This window comes from Phaenicophaeus curvirostris, chromosome Z (assembly GCF_032191515.1).
Source record: "Phaenicophaeus curvirostris isolate KB17595 chromosome Z, BPBGC_Pcur_1.0, whole genome shotgun sequence".
In the NCBI taxonomy this organism is placed as follows: domain Eukaryota; kingdom Metazoa; phylum Chordata; class Aves; order Cuculiformes; family Cuculidae; genus Phaenicophaeus; species Phaenicophaeus curvirostris.
The window spans coordinates 40,650,308-40,666,829 of NC_091431.1; the positions used below are offsets into that span (position 1 = coordinate 40,650,308).

The following is a 16,522-nucleotide window of genomic DNA, read 5'->3' on the forward strand; positions in this document are numbered from 1 at the left end:
TCTACTTCCCCATTACTACTGCTATTCAACAGAAATCTAGAACTTCATCTATTTTTGACAACCATACCTCAGCATAGCAATTTCTAAAATTCTCTTTTAAAAGTAATCTACTTCACTAGTAGATGTAAATCCTTTTTTAAGAGAAATACTAACTTTGCACAAGGTGTCAGCAAAATTCACCCATCACTTACAGGATCAGTTCTACAGCTCCATGGTGAATACAAGGAAGCCTGCATAAATACAGCTTAGAACCATAGGAAGATACACACACTCTTTCCAAAAGGAGACATTATAAACGTAAGAAAGATTTTTTTTTTTCCAAATGGAAATACACGCTATTCTAGAAATAGAATAGATCAGACACACAGGTGCTTCCTATTTCATAAAAATGTAAAAGAGAATTCAACATCATGTTGCCTCCTGCCTCACTAAGCTTCTGTTTCTGAGGCCACTGGGACATGTATGTTACTGCTATAAATACTGAGGAAGCTGTTCCTGTAGTAAATGCTAAGTGTTTAAAAGATCTATAAATTTCTTTCTATTACTATCCTTCTCTATGCCTTTGCATGATATAAAGAGCATGGAGAAGGGAACTGGATACAAACACCAAGAGAAAATTAATTCAGTATGATGAGCTCAAGACTGTGTCTAAGCTTGTTTTGAGATATAAACAACTTCAGAAACTATTGGGACAGCACTGAATTAAAGGTCACTGCCTAATTACCCTAGCATAGTCCTCAAAATCAAATACTGTGCTCTGTTAGGCAAATAAAAATCCCAGCTGAGCCCACAGCACTCCTCTACTGATATCTGGTCACTGCTGTACATGATCCTTCTGATATATCTTACACCACATGGCAATCTGGCTCACATAGGCTTTTAATGCTTTGTTCATACCATGGACAAAATAGACCTAACTGTTGAGAGACAATGATTATTTTGTAGAGTTGGAATTAAGCTATTGACTAGCCAAATGTAATCAAATCATTCCAGCAAATGAATCAGGCCCTGGCTCCAGACATGCTTACGTAGGCATGTTTACAGTGACAAATAAGCAAGATGCTGACACGAAGTGCCAGGTATTCAAACAGCACTGAGGAGGATAAATGGAGAAAATAAACACAGATCGGATTTTTAAAGAACTAAAAAATTTAAAAATCTTCAAGCTGACCAGACATGCTCTATCCCTCATCCAAAAATTTTTATTAGTTACACCTATGGTGCCGTAACCAGGATGAAAAGCCTGCCTGGGATCCAGGATAAACTAACCCTGTCCTTGGGGCACACTAATGCTACTTTACCACTCTGAGCTGAAGCTGGATCAGACAGTGTGTGGGAGAGCCCATGTCTGTCCACCATCACCCAAGAAGGCACCTCCTGATGACTAATGCATCTCAGTCCACCCTAGAATCATAGAATCATAGAATAACCAGGGTGGAAGAGACCCACCGGATCATCAAGTCCAACCATTCCTATCAAACACTAAACCATGCCCCTTAGCACCTCACCCACCCGTGCCTTAAACACCTCCAGGGAAGGTGACTCAACCACCTCCCTGGGCAGCCTGTTCCAGTGCCCAATGACCCTTTCTGTGAAGAACTTTTTCCTTAAGTCCAGCCTAAACCTCCCCTGGTGGAGCTTGAGGCCATTCCCTCTTGTCCTGTCCCCTCTCACTTGGGAGAAGAGGCCAGCACCCTCCTCTCTACAACCTCCTTTCAGGTAGTTGTAGAGAGCAATGAGGTCTCCCCTCAGCCTCCTCTTCTCAAGGCTAAACAACCCCAGCTCTCTCAGCTGCTCCTCATAAGACCTGCTCTCCAGCCCCTTCACCAGCTTTGTTGCTCTTCTCTGGACTCGCTCCAGAGCCTCAACATCCTTCTTGTGGTGAGGGGCCCAGAACTGAACACAGTATTCGAGCAGCGGTCTCACCAGTGCCGAGTACAGAGGGACAATAACCTCCCTGGACCTGCTGGTCACGCCGTTTCTGATCCAAGCCAAGATGCCATTGGCGTTCTTGGCCACCTGGGCACACTGCTGGCTCATGTTCATTCGGCTGTCAACCAACACCCCCAGGTCCCTCTCCTCCAGGCAGCCTTCTAGACAGACTTCTCCTAGTCTGTAGCACTGCATAGGGTTGTTGTGCCCCAAGTGCAGGACCTGGCATTTGGCCTTGTTAAACCTCATGCCATTGGTCTCTGCCCATTGGTCCAGCCTGTTCAGATCCCTTTGCAGAGCCTCCCTACCCTCCAGCAGATCAACACTTCCACCCAGCTTAGTGTCGTCTGCAAACTTGCTAAGGGTGCACTTGATGCCTTCATCCAGGTCATTGATGAAGACATTGAACAGGGCTGAACCCAGCCCTGAGCCCTGGGGAACCCCACTTGTCACTGGCCTCCAGCTGGATTTCACCCCATTTCCCACCTCTCTCTGGGCCCGGCCATCCAACCAGTTTTCCACCCAAGGACTCAGTCAATGTGCTCAGCATGCAGGCTGAGCACACTGCGGGAGTCAGTCTGGGAGGGAGCATGCACTGTCCCGATAGGTTTTTCTTCTGCACAGCATAAACCACTCTGTTCAGAGTAGGATGGACTGAGTCCTATGCCTAGCCAGCTAACACAGTCAGAGTAGCATGGGTAGAGCCAACTATTCTCACTCTCCTGCTTCTGTCAAGCAACTAGCTAGCTGAGATGGCGAATATACTGGTGACACCTTCCCACAATCCTCTGTCTACCTCTACAGCCAGAGCTGTAGTATAAGCCAGCCTGCTTTAACCAAAGAGGGAAGGAACCGCGGGGACAATCAGACTTACCATGATCATTCAACTGGCTGAGAAAGAGTGGGGTGAAATCTAGTTTGCAAGAAAGACATATTTCATGAAGAGGGCACGTTACCAGAGGGGGCACCTTACGTTTATTTGCTGAGAGCTGGGACTTATACTGGCCTCGAACCAGCCGGCAGGTGGACCCATCACCATTGCAGACCCCACAGTTATCTTCCTTGACAGTGCTTCCCAGCTGGCGGTCACACCCAACGATCTGGCAAGAAAGAAAGATGTGGTTCAATGTGAGCATCTACTGACTGACTCCTCGATTCATCTCTGCAAGTAATTACCACCAAATTTTTCTCTCAGCATCTCTAGAGGGCCATAAAGTACCTTAGCAATGAAAGAGGCTGAGTAAATCTGGCAGGGAGATTGTACTGAATTCAGACATGAGACAGTTAGTGCTCAATGGCTTTTGTAGTCTGGAAAAAGAAAAGAGTATTGTTGGAGGTTGTTTTTTTTGGGGCATAGTGAACACTTCTTGATTAGAGTCCTATCAGAAATTACACTTCTTAGAGTTTCACAAAGAAAAACGACAGAAATAGATAAGAAGACAGATAGGAAGCAGACAGATAGGTGAAAGTAGAGCAGCACAGATAAATAGTAATATGGCTGGGATCTCAGTGAAATTTTACCTGTTATGCAGTTGGGAAAACCATGTGGTTTTAATTATGCTTGACAATAATCCCATTCCTCACTGTGTTCAGACACTGTTAAAGATCTGATAAAGATGGAAGGAATGGCTAAAACAAAGGAACTGAGAGTCAGAAATGCAATTACCTGCTCTGAAACCGGCTTTATACTTATGTGCACATTCTTTCATTCAAAATTTCAAAACAGAAATAGATAAATTAGGCTTCTCAGTTTGCAAAAACCCCTGTAGTTCTCAGAAGAATAAAATATGAATTTATAATTAAATACCTTTAAAATTAAATTAGTGGAATACAAAATTAGCACAAATGTAATGCTTTTTTTTTAACTTTGAATGCTGCATCTAGCACATTCTGCATGAATTTTGCACATAAATAATTGAAATCCGAGAAACTAAACAAGTCCATACAGCGTTATAATTATCTTTATAGATATGAGAAAATGAAAGGCCTTCTAGCATTCTGGTCTGCAAAGTAAGGAATAAAAAATATTTGTGTATTAATTTCACTTCTAAAGAGTTTGTGCTGAGACTCTTAGCCAAACAGAGTATTTATGAACAAAGGGAATTTTAAATAAACTACTTATTTCAGCTTTAAATTTACTTGCATCTGTGAGTTTTGGTTAAATCAGAGACCTGGGTCTTAGAAACTAGTAAGACCAAACAGGGCACTTATCCAGGCTCATAAAACAGCATGTGTAACTAGCCCACTTAAACATTCAGACCGATATTCCTCATTTGAGCAAATCTACACATGCAGAATTGCAGATCACTGCGAAGGTGAGATATTCTTCTGGGTTTAACACTATTTTTTCATTTGCCTGTGAAAAACTATGCCTTGATTAACACCCTGTATATGCTTTTAGCAATTCAAGTCACATTTCTAATACTGTTATTTTACCAGTGGCACAATAGCAGTTCTCTTCGTTAACTGTCATATTGATAGTATAATTAATCCAATTTAAATCATTGTAGATTTAGAGTCAGGTCTAATGAAAGCTATCATGAAGGTTCTTTAACTTTACAGACTTCCACTGGGTCAGAACTCAGTCAGGCTCCTATGCTTCTGCATGATATTATGATGTTTCCAGAGGAATTAATGAGGGCTAATGGAGTAACAGTGAAGCACAAAAGACACATTTCCCTGAAAACCTAGTTCTACCAAGACTGCAAGAGATAATTTTATCACATTAAGAACACCATAAAATATAACAGTTGGATACCTGAAGTAAAGTTAATGATTATAATCTTGATTGCGACTACACCATACAGAATTTCCTAGTACAGATATACATACTATATCAGTGATAACATATAAGATTCAGGTCTACTTTTTTTCTGATTACAACTATCCCTACAGCAGCTGAACTGCCTTTGATATACACAGATTTGTTTGCTTTAACTTTCATGAATGTCTTTGCATAGACGATGGAAAGAAAATCATCTGCATGATCTGAAAAATGTATGACATAATGCCTACAAAGCAGATTAATTTCCTTCAAGTCCATTACAGCTCACTAGCACCCACAGTGGGTCTGCTGAGAAACCCAGAATCAGAGAAAAGGCCAGAATTCCCTTTCATATCTGCTCATATTTTATATTCACACAACAGTTCAGTCTATAGTGGTATACAAATCTGCATGCCTTCACCTGTTTTGAAAAAAAGATGTGAGCTGGCTGGATGTGAAAGAGGCTCGATCTTAAATCCATGTATAAGGCAAGCAAATTAAAACCTAACATTTACTGCTTTAAAGCCTTCTGAACTTTATGAATCATCAGCTCAGATGTTGCCATGGACTGTACTCTGATTAAAGTTCATTTATAAATTGAACAACTTGGAGCTAGGTCACAGCTTGTAGAAGAAACTACCAAGAAAATCTCAGGTGTAAAAGGAAGTTATGTTGAGATTCATTGTTCTTTTTGAGAGGGACAGCCATTGCTGTTGTATAGCTGTATTTCAAATGGAAGTATGAGCAAAATGGAGACCTCTTGTGAACACTAACACTTGTGTAGTATGCACAAAACATGATATAATCTTCTTGCACTTGGTAGTCTTTCAAATAAATCTGTACTATGAGAAATTTTGATGAAATTAAATAAATTTCCTATTTCTCCCCAAGGTTTCTTCAGAGATTTTTGCTTTACTCTGTTAGATTATTTGTCTTAATAGATACCCAGAACTCTGGGAATGTGCATGAACTTTTCATTAAATACCCTTATGAGTTTTTAACTAATGCCTTAAATAAAATATGCTCCCAAGCTCATTGCTTTTTTGTTCCCCCTCTCCCCTTCCCTTTGCTACTCAGGGAAATCCTTCTTCCATCTTCTGAAGGTAATTGCATTTAGTAAAAAGGTTGTCTTTGCAATGGAATCACTGATGCTTTAAAATGAAAAATACTGCTTGTAATCTTTTGCTGCTTTTTAGTAGCACTTATGTGAAAATGTTATATAAACTGGACTCTTATGAAAGCAAAAGATCAGACAAGGAAATACTAAAGTGCCCCTGAAAGAAATATTCAGATCATGAGAATAATAACTTTCGTATCCACAAGGAGAAGAAACATTGGTTTGGCTGAGTTGAGACAAGAATATGTAATTTCTATAACATTATTTTTACTCTCCATCAAGGCTGCAGAGCCTACTGCAAAAGACGGAGTTACAGGTGAAAATACGTCACCACACCCTCCAAAATCAGCAGGGAGTTAGAAAGAAACATGAAGGCAGAATTAGTTCATTCAGCATAAAACAATGAGTGGAGGTTTTGGAATGGCCGTTATCTGGGATGCCAAAGATGCAACACACTAATACAGTCCCAGCTGTCAGGAAAAGACTGCAAAGTTAGAAAAGCCTGGTGAGACACTGACAGATGGGCATACTCATCTAATTAGGAGTCATTGAGGACTCATCATGAAAATAAGTACCATGGAAGATATTGTTTGACCACCTTGGCAGGCAAAGGAGTGAAAAGAGATATTTTACCTCTGATCTACTGCCTGGTGTAACGGTTTGGTGGACACGGTTTGAAATAAAATACTGACATTTTTGAATCAGAGGTCTGGGGAATATTTCACTTTCTAAAAAGCTTTCAAATGTCAACTCCTTATCTTGGTTTGAAATAAGAACCAATGTTGAAAATCTGAAATTTCTGTGGGATGGGAATTTCCTTTTCCAAGGCATTCTAGTCCTGATCTTAATACATCCAGGTGGATGTCATGGTGGGAGATGAAGACTTTTTCAATTGATAAAGGGCTGGGAAGGAATCCCCCCTTCGGTTCCACCCCGCCCCAATGAAAATGTTGAAAATAGATTACTGCAACAAGTTGTGCCTGGAAATGTCCTGAAGTAAGCAGTTTTCATGCTCATTTCTATTACATGCTAAGCTTCTTCCCCTTAAAGTAGGGTAATGAAGCACAGACTTTCCACACTGAAATGTTTTGAGTTTCAAATTGCTGAAGTGTGGTCAGAGGCCTGAACTGCAGACTGTTACCACACAAAATGTCAGAAGTAGCTCCATTCAGTTCCCTGACAATACAAACCAAACCCTATTAAAATCAAGAAAATGCACTTATAAGTTCAGTGGGATTTGGCTAAAGCTCTTGCATATTTCTAAAGGTGTTCTTATGAAGCTCACCACTATTGTGGTTAAATGCCCTTACAGCAGTAAGGGCAGATCATCAGTACTTGGGAGGTGTTAGCCATGCTGTACCAGAGTGAGGAAATCACTGGTGAGTATCAACTCCTCACCCATCTCTAAAGTAAGCTGATTTTTTAATTCTTCTTATGGGTTTAGCATAAGAAAGGCAGCAACAAAAAGCCAGGATAATAACAGCTAATCTCTAGCTGGCCAAGTCTGTATTGTTTTCTGGCATAAGACACTACAATTCTGCTCAGAGGTAAAGATTCCTTATTACATTTTAGGCTGAAGTTCCTTATTTCATGCTGAGTTTGATTCTCTACCTCACTCCCATTTATTCCACTGACTGTCAGTCAGCTGGCTAAACAGAAATTAGGGATACTCCTAACTCTGAGATATATTCACAAAACAATTTTTACAGGACACTATAAGAACAAGGATGGTCATCAAGTTAGCAGAGCAACTCCTTATATATAGTTTAAAGGCATCAAGGTGAAAAAAACACAAAAGGAGTTGGAACTAAGTCACTAAGTGCGTGCATGAATGTTATGAGTGTGTGTTCCCCTTATGGACATGAACTCTGGCTCTGTTTAGCAGATTTTTCCCAGAAATAAAACTGGATCAGCAATGACAGGTTCTGCTTCAGTACTGCTAGCCTGGAAATGCCCTGAAGTAAGAAGTTTTCATAATAATTTCTATTCAGTATTAAGAAACTCTAGGCAGGAAATAATGTAATAAAGCAAGCTTGCAAATCTAGCCAATTATAAATAAATCTTTCTGTTTTTCAGGGGGCCTGTCTGCAGTTCAAATACAAGAAGTTCTGAGAATCTGAGAAAAACAAAGTTGCCCTTCACACGGATACTAATGTGGGGCTTAATCTGGGACTTGTATTGGTTGTCATCGCTCAGCCAAAGAAAGTTTTGGATCACAGCCACTGTTTCAACTGGGTCCAAAATCCTGTTTTCCAATTAGGATGAAGAGCTGTTGTACTCTTTAAATTACTGTGGAGAGAATAAGCTCCAGGCTGTCCACCAAACTGGAATCAGACTATGGTCTGTGACACAAGGACATGCAACTCCTGCCAAAGTGGTATCTGTCCTTCAGTTCAGTGACATCTTATGATGACAGTTTGCAGCCTCAGCACTCACTGGCATAGCCTGCTGACATTATCCTATGACAGGTAGTCTCGTGCACCACAAAGTACCAGGCAGGATCTTCCCATGTCCCAAGGAATCCAGATGCAAGCACGCCACAATCAGCAACTATAACTGAAGTCTGTAAGATGGTTTTCAGAATGGCAAGGCAATTTGTAACTGTGCTGGTAACCATAGGCTCAGTGATGTGCAATCAATGTATTCAGTTGGCGCTTAAGCCAAACACAACTTGCAACTGCACAAGCAGTACAAACAAACATTAGTCACTGAGCAGTAGGCATATTGTTACATATAACCACTGGAGTGTCTGAGATCTACCTCCCAACACACCAAGCATGTGGCTGGTCAGCTCAGTGACTTGTTGCTTGTTGCCTTATCTACCACTGACCCACTGGAACCAATTTGCAGATCCTGCTTTGTATCTGCCCCATCAGCCCAGCATTCTCAGCTAGCCAGAGCTCTCCACTCTTACGCTTTTAAAATCTAGGCCAAGACTCTCATGGAGCCTCACTCAATAAGCACAGCAGACACAAGACGTTGAGAACCAGTGGTTCAGCCAAAGCTCTGAAATCAAACAGCAAACACTCAGCAGCAGAAGGAACTCAAGAGAAATTCCTATTTTTCAGGTTTCCCTTGGGGAAATGAATAAATGTAACCTCATTCTGAAACCATTCCTGATTTTATAAGAAGTGATTTAATTAATTTAAAAGCTACAACTTCTAAATGAGGATTTTAGCGGCATTAAGATCATGGATGTGGGAAAAACACAACTCCTATCCTTACAGGTGAATTTCATTATGGAATCTCTCTACATAAAAAAGATCAAAATTTTCAGGCTCAGTCATACATAACCAACAAACTCCTTGTGTGGGCCAACACTGGATACACCACAGAAGTGGAAACAAAGCCATAACTAGTTCATTCTCCAGTGATACAGAAATCTAGAGGCTGCTTTTCTGTAAGGAGCAACATGTAAATAGAATTAAGGTCCAAGAGCCTATAAACAGATGATGAAAGGCTTTTGTGATTATTCATATTCACTTACCCATTAAATTCACACTTTTATTTGGCTTTGGCTGGATTTGGGTTCACAGGTCCATATTCTGCCAGACTAAGAATGAATTTCTGCTGTATTCTTGCATGCTTGGGCTCTTGCTGATGGAGAAGAACAAAGCTCCCTAATGTCGTTTTAGTTAATGTTCTACAGCAAGTAGTTATTGAAATACTTCATTTTTTTCAAGAAAAATCAACACATTGTCTGCATAGATAGATATTTAGCATTTCCAAGAGAATAATTTGCCAGGTTTTGTAGAAAATGAAAATACCATAACAGAGGGTGATTGCAAAGACCATTTTAAGTCAAAATTCATAAGGAAGTTCTTGTTCAGCCGCCTCAGAACAACATACTTGAGAAGCCATTTAAATGCAGTGTGCTGTTTGCACCCATTCTCTTCTCCATGTAACAATAAACTGCAAAAGCATTTAATCAGCACTTGTGAAAAATTACATTTTACTGTGATTCTTTGTCAGGTCTTTGCTTGACACTGCTGCTCAGACTCCTTTTCTATTGTGTGTACAAGCCTCCTTCTCTTAGGCAGGCTTTTTTTCTGTTGACAGGAGCCAGTCCACAGTCAGCTGGATCTGGGTGCCTCGATACAAGAAGGATGTCGAGGCTCTGAAGTGTGTCCAGAGAAGAGCAATGAAGCTGGTGAAGGGGCTGGAGAACAAGTCTTATAAGGAGCAGTAGAAGGAACTAGGGATGTTTAGCCTAGAGAAAAGAAGCTGAGGGGAAACCTTATGGCTCTCTACAACTACCTGAAAGGAGGTTGTGGAGAGGAGGGTGCTGGACTTTTCTCCCAAGTGACAGGGGACAGGACAAGGAGGAATGGCCTCAAGCTCTACCAGGGGAGGTTCAGACTAGATATCAGAAAGAAATTTTTCACAGAAAGTGTCATCGGGCACTGGAACAGGCTGCCCAGGGTGGTCGTTGAGTCATCATCCCCGGAGGTGTTTAAAGACAAGTAGACAAGGTGCTCAGGGACATGGTTTAGTGGTTGATAGGAATGGCTGGATTCCATGATCCAAGAGATCTTTTCCAACCTGGTGATTCTATGATTTTATTAAAGGGGATCTAGATCCAGTGCTTTGCTAATAACAGTTACAGGACAAACTTTCTGCTGCTTCAGGCAGTCACAAAATCTGTGTTATACCACAGCTCAAATACCTGTAAGAGACTGCATGTCCCCAAGCCACTGCTGAAACTGCTTAGTCTATGCGTTATTCCAACCTGCTGCTCAGCATGTAAGAAGACTGCATGCAGGATCTACAAGAAGACACTTGAGATGACAGGAAACCAGCTAAAATACCTGAAGTACCCCTGTCCTGGAGCTTCACAGTAACTGGAAGCCTTGATCTTCGGTGAGAATCTTACATCTTTTTTAGTGGGATCTCCCAAAACTGTGCGCCCAACCAGCACAGACATCTTGCTGTCTTCACACATCACTAAACCCTCCATACTGCTCTACGCATCTCATCATGTATGCTAAGGAAATACATGGACACAGATGAGTTCCTCATAACCATAATCTTAGGAGTCTCTAAATTGCTCTTTTGAATTTCTTCTTCTTGTTAAGCCCCTAAATTCCAGTGTGCTTCTCCTTCCAGCAAAAGGAAGTGCTCTGTGTGCTGCTGGTCAAAGACATACCCACAGTAGGTAGTTTGTCTAAGCGAGAGTAACAGCAGGTTTCTACTGAAAGATAAAGTATAACATCTCTGCAGTTGCACCAATCTCTGTTGGATCACAAAGTGGGAAACTTATCGCTGAGGGCAGGGGAGTGGATTTCTAATAAATGCAAATGCAGATTCTTTCACACAATAAACATATCCCTTTTTCTTGCCACTCCCTCCCACAAAAATGTTACATGGCACATGCCATTTGTCTATTACACTTAGGAGTCATTGGGTTCTTCACTCTACTACTTTCTGTGTGCTGGAAAAATGTCATGCTGAGGTACAAGCTACTTCTTTCATCTCAGAACATGATACTCATCAATGAGAAAACAAAATTAGGATTTGTTTCCCACAGAACACAAGGCAGATAAGGATGGAGTGTATTAGACGAAAAGTTCAAAAAGCAGTTCAGCTGTTCAGCCTGACGCAGTTTAAAAGCAGTTGACCATCAGAAATCAAGAATTCAGTACTTTCTGAAATGTTATCTCCCCAGAAGGCATCCAGGTTTCAATACAGTGTAAAATAAGATTCATTTTGAGCATTTAGGCTGGCTGGGGAGTGATGTAGAAACTGAAAAGCCATTATAATCAACACATCAAAAGACTGGGCTACATTGAAAGAGAACTTAGAACTGGCCCTGTTATAAAACCTTCTACAAGTCTGAGGAAAAATAGCCACTCTCTTGCTTAAGTAATAGTTATTATTATAAATTTTGCATTAGTCTTCTGTTTTTTTATAGCTCAGAAAATGTGGGGGAGGGAGGCGGACAGCTACAAACAGCAGCCACAAATAGCTGAACAACAAGAGACTTAAATCCCAGCAACATATAAATACCTAGATTTTTTTTTCCCCTATGCTTTCCTTTCTTTTAACCTGAATTCTGTCACAGTGTTAGCAGAAGGAAAAGATCATTACTGGAATTTGTCATGGGGACTGAATGTCTCTAAAAATGACTACACAGTGGCAGAAACATAGATGATGTCTGTTTCTAGAGAATTAATGGAACAAAGGCCACTAATTTCTCTACTTTGCCTTCAAATGGACAAACAACAGCACCTGCAGTCCCCTTGTGTGAATATAAAGTAGCAAAATAGGTAAAAAATCTTTGTGGAAATTAGTGTCTCTTTAAGTTTTCACAATTAGATAATACACCAAATTAAAGTGAAAGAAAAAGGCATCTAATAAAAGTAAGCACGTGATCCTCAGTGGCATCGGTAGCATGCATGGATGACAATCGTCTTTAATATTAGAGCAATGAGTGTTGCATGGTGGAAAAACACAGACCATTTTCTTCCATGGCTTCAGACATGGTGCGAAACAGTCTCTGCAAAGCTGGAGTTTACTTGAAGAATCTGAGAAGGACATGCAAAGAAATTAGGTCTCAAGCTAGGGAATGACTATGAATGGCCACGGGTTGAAGCAAAACTTTCTGTGGCAGTGTCCTAGGCACATCCCACAGAGATAATCAGGGTCCAAGGTGATTTCACAAGTCCTCAAGAGCCTGCTGAGGTGACCATCTAATAAATGTTCTTTAAAATCTGTATTTTAACTGTATCAAGCAGGCTTACTGCACCAGTACAATATTGTTGTGGATTAAAATAAGTTTACTCATACAATGTTAGAATTGTGTGATTGCTTAGAGTAATGTTAAATTGTAGCTTTCTCAGCATGAGTGGGCAGCTTGGTGTAATCGGACTTGGTTAGCATGAGTAACTACGCTAAAGGGGAATAGTACAAGAAATCTTGCACTGCAAGATACAAAGAAACAAACCTATAAGTCCAGGGAAAAAGACCTTAAAGGACCAAGCAAAACCTTAGTATGGATGAACTGGGAGGTTGGGCTTAGGTTGAACATTTACTGAGTTACACAGAAAGAAAGATAATACTGAGGAAGGTCTGAAGATAAGGAATTTATGCCAGCTGTAAATCTTAAAGATAAGAAAAGAGGCAGGGTGCCTGGAAGCAGGAAGGAACACCAAATAAGAAGCAGGGAGACCTCAGCCCCTGAATTTTCACTGGACCAGCTGCCATATGGACAGCACATGAAGAATGCTGAGAGGTGGATGTGGCTCATAGAATCATAGAAAAGTTTGGGTTGGAAAGGATCTTAAAGATCATCCAGTTCCACCCCCCCTGCCATGGGGAGGGACCCCTCCCACTAGATCAGGCTGCTCAAGGCCCCATCCAACCTGGCCTTGAACACTTCCAGGTATGGGGCAGCCACAACTTCCCTGGTCATCCTGTTCCAATGCCTCACTTTCATCCTGTTTTCCTTTCTGTGCTGCATAGGTAGTATCAGCTATTGCTGTGATAGATACTAAAGCAGTTGCTGTTCTAAAGCATGCCATTAGGGTGAATCTAGTTGTGAACCTTCTAATGCAGTACCTCTACTGCTACATAGGACCAGGTAGCAGGGTTGCAGTGTGACAAGAATACTTTGAGTTGCTCTAAATTTGACACACACAAACCCATAAAATTATTTAATGTGAGGAATGCAGTGTGAGCATCTGTATTTCATTTTATCGGGGCAGGGAGAAGAAGGGCCATCCTCAAAAACGGTGCCGTAATTGTGAAATACATGAAAAATGTTGGTGAAGAAACTGCATGTTGAAGATCATAGAAAACCTACAGTCACAGTCTTTATGCATTAAAAACTATTTAACCATTCTAAGGTATATAAGGGAAGAATTAATTTATCTGAAATTCCTCAGGGACATCAGTGCTAGTGTACTTCTCTATTTTCAAAATATTACCTTAGACACAGAGACAGTTAAGAAATAACATCAGTCTTCATAGTTTTAATAGTGCAGCTACCTTTAGCCTTCTAGGAGTAAGATGTGTCATGTGCATGCAAATCAGTTTGTTTTAGTAGTGTATGCTTATGAGCTCTGCTCCTAAGAAAAGAGTTGGGTTTTTTTTTGGAAAGGTATGCTTAATATTTTGACCAAAACAGAAACCAGCCTGACACAAAGTCTGAAAACACTGCTTCTAATTTCCAGGCCACTATAGACAGAATACTTTAAATTGCTTTCCCATCCAGATTCCTGCGCCTCCAGTTAAGTTTTTAAAAGACTACAAGACACAAAAGACGACTGAAATTAGTCCGTCTCATTAAGCAATCCGGAATTCTGAGAAACTTGTACACTCAGCTGAGGTCAAGAGGTCTAGATGATCGCCTTCCTCAGATCACAAAAGAGGTTAGCCCAACAACTGCTTACTCTGTTTCATTTACTGCAGGACTGCTTCTGGCTCAGAACAGAAAATCAGAGAAAAAGGAAACAGAGATAAAGGAAAAACTTCCAATAGCACATAAAGTGGCTGAAAACACACTAGAAAATGAATAACGCAGCAAGACTACATAGATTTGGAAGAGACTGGGTACTCAAGCATGAATCAAGAGTCAATCTTTTCGAAAATTCTGGTGTTCAGTATTTAACAGAGATGGTGCAAATGTCCTCCCTTCCATCTACTTGTAGTCTACATGTAGTTTAGGATATTAAAGTCTAATGTAAATAGGCTTGAAAAACTAAAAACACAAAGGTAATAAAAACAAATTAGGATGCCAATGAATTGTTTGAGTGATCAACAGATCTCCATGCACTGTGAAGTGTTAAAAAGTCCCCATATCTCACTTCCAACAAACAGGGAAGATGAGGCCCAAGAAAGTGTAGTATCTTGCTTAGTTCTGTAGCAAGTCAATGGCTGATTCTCCAATTTAGAACTTCATCTACTGCTATGCGGTTTGTGATTTACAGGGAGCAATAATGCTCAAAGATAATGTAATTTCATAGACTTGGAAAACTTTGGTACATCCAAATTGAAAGCAAAGCCATTATTTTCCTATAGTGCTTTCAAATGAGACCTGCTACAGCAGCTAACTACAAAAAACAGTTTAAAAACTAATTACATTCCTCCAGAAAACTCCAAGGCAACAGCATAGAGTGAGAAAATAACCTTTGAATTTGTACACATCTTCTAAATAGAATTTTCCAACTTTAGAGAATGAAAAAATACGATTAAAATGAAGATCCTAAAATGATACAAGGATAGAGAAGGACTGAGAAATATTGCATGAGATAGATCTGAGGGGAAGAGTTAGAGAACTGAAGTGTGTCCTTACTTGACACAAACCACTGATGCACATGTCCAGGGATTCAGTGTAGCACCGGGTCCCATCCAGAACTTTTGGCGCCAGCTCCACAACCAGTGCTGCTCCTCTGGCCTGGCACTTCAGTGAGCATGGGTTGTCAGGGTCATTAGAGACAGGAAGCCACTCATAAAACTGTCCCTGGTACTTGACATCATTGTGAGCAGAGCACTGCTGGGCACGAAAATCACCTGCTTCTGGGGGACAGTCCTGTAGAAAAGAAAGATAAAAAGGTCAGCAGGTCTATTCAGAACAGTCAGTTGCAATGCCATGTAGCCAGCTGCCAGATGTAGACAGTTTTTCTGTTTAGACAAAGAAGACTGATTGAAACAGTTACAGCTACACATAATTCAACTGGATAATTAAGTCTTTCTTCTTTCCACAAAAGTATTTAAAGAACATCAAGACCATGTGTAAATATGTTTGAGACATAAGAAATGCACTGTACATGTCTTAACCACAGCCCTGAAATGCTCTTGCTCAATCTCTTTCCACTTGTTCACATATGTGGAGAAGCGTGTGTACAACCGTTCTCTTCCAGCCAAGATTTTCTCTTTGTTTGAAGAGAAAGAGAAAAGAATTATGTGGTTTAAATGTTTGTTTATTTAACCTCTATTCACTAGCTTTTTTTCCCCTCAGTGACTAAAACATTTGGTAGGGCAACAAGAATCAGAAAAATCTGATACATATCTGCATTTCTTTAATCTAAGATTTCATAATTCACATAATTAGTGACTTTCTATTATTCTGCTGGGAAGAACTTTTAAAAGCCTCTTTTTTAATCCTTCAGGAGGTTTGTGAGACATATACATCCTACTCTGCATTTAGTACATCTGATACAAAAAAGGAAAAAAAGACCACTCATATTACTTAAAGTCTCTTGTTGTTGAGAATGTGAGCCTTTTCTTGCCCCCGTATACTTACTTCCTTGCCATCATTTAGCACTGAAACCCATCATCAAAATCATGAGACTTCAGACAAAATTAACATTAACTCTTTTTATCTGATTTCCATTTTTTGAAGTTTGAAGAAGGATAATTCAAGTTTTCCTGTGCAAGCAACCACAAAGGTTAGAGAGTCATTGTTTTTTAAGAGGTAACATGAATTTCTTACATAATTACTTGAATACAGGAGCTAAGCTTTAGGAATAATATTAATCATAATGAGAACTGTGACAAAAAGCAAATGTTGACAATACGGCTGCCTCAGATTATAAAAGTCTCAGTCCTCCATCTTGTCGCTTTGAAGAAATTTGCTCCTCACTGCTATCTGGTCAAATACCAGGTGAAATGAATACATGTTATATCCTTTGCTGGAGGACTGTAACTTTTTTTTTTAATAAAGAACTGTAAATATTGATTATAGATCTGATAGGGAAGGATTTTGATAC

The 16,522-nt window shown here is 40.2% G+C and overlaps 1 protein-coding gene across 3 annotated transcripts in view; it reads right to left on the reverse strand.

The window, feature by feature from the left end:
* The window catches only part of ADAMTSL1 (ADAMTS like 1), a 173,889-nt gene that overhangs the window by 120,058 nt on the left and 37,309 nt on the right, over nt 1-16,522 (reverse strand). For all 3 annotated transcript variants that reach the window (XM_069880687.1, XM_069880686.1, XM_069880690.1), the window contains exons 4-5: nt 15,106-15,342; nt 2,906-3,032 (exon numbers count right to left, since the gene is read on the reverse strand). In XM_069880687.1, the coding sequence (XP_069736788.1) occupies nt 2,906-3,032; nt 15,106-15,342 (364 nt within the window). The remainder of the gene's footprint in view (nt 1-2,905; nt 3,033-15,105; nt 15,343-16,522) is intronic.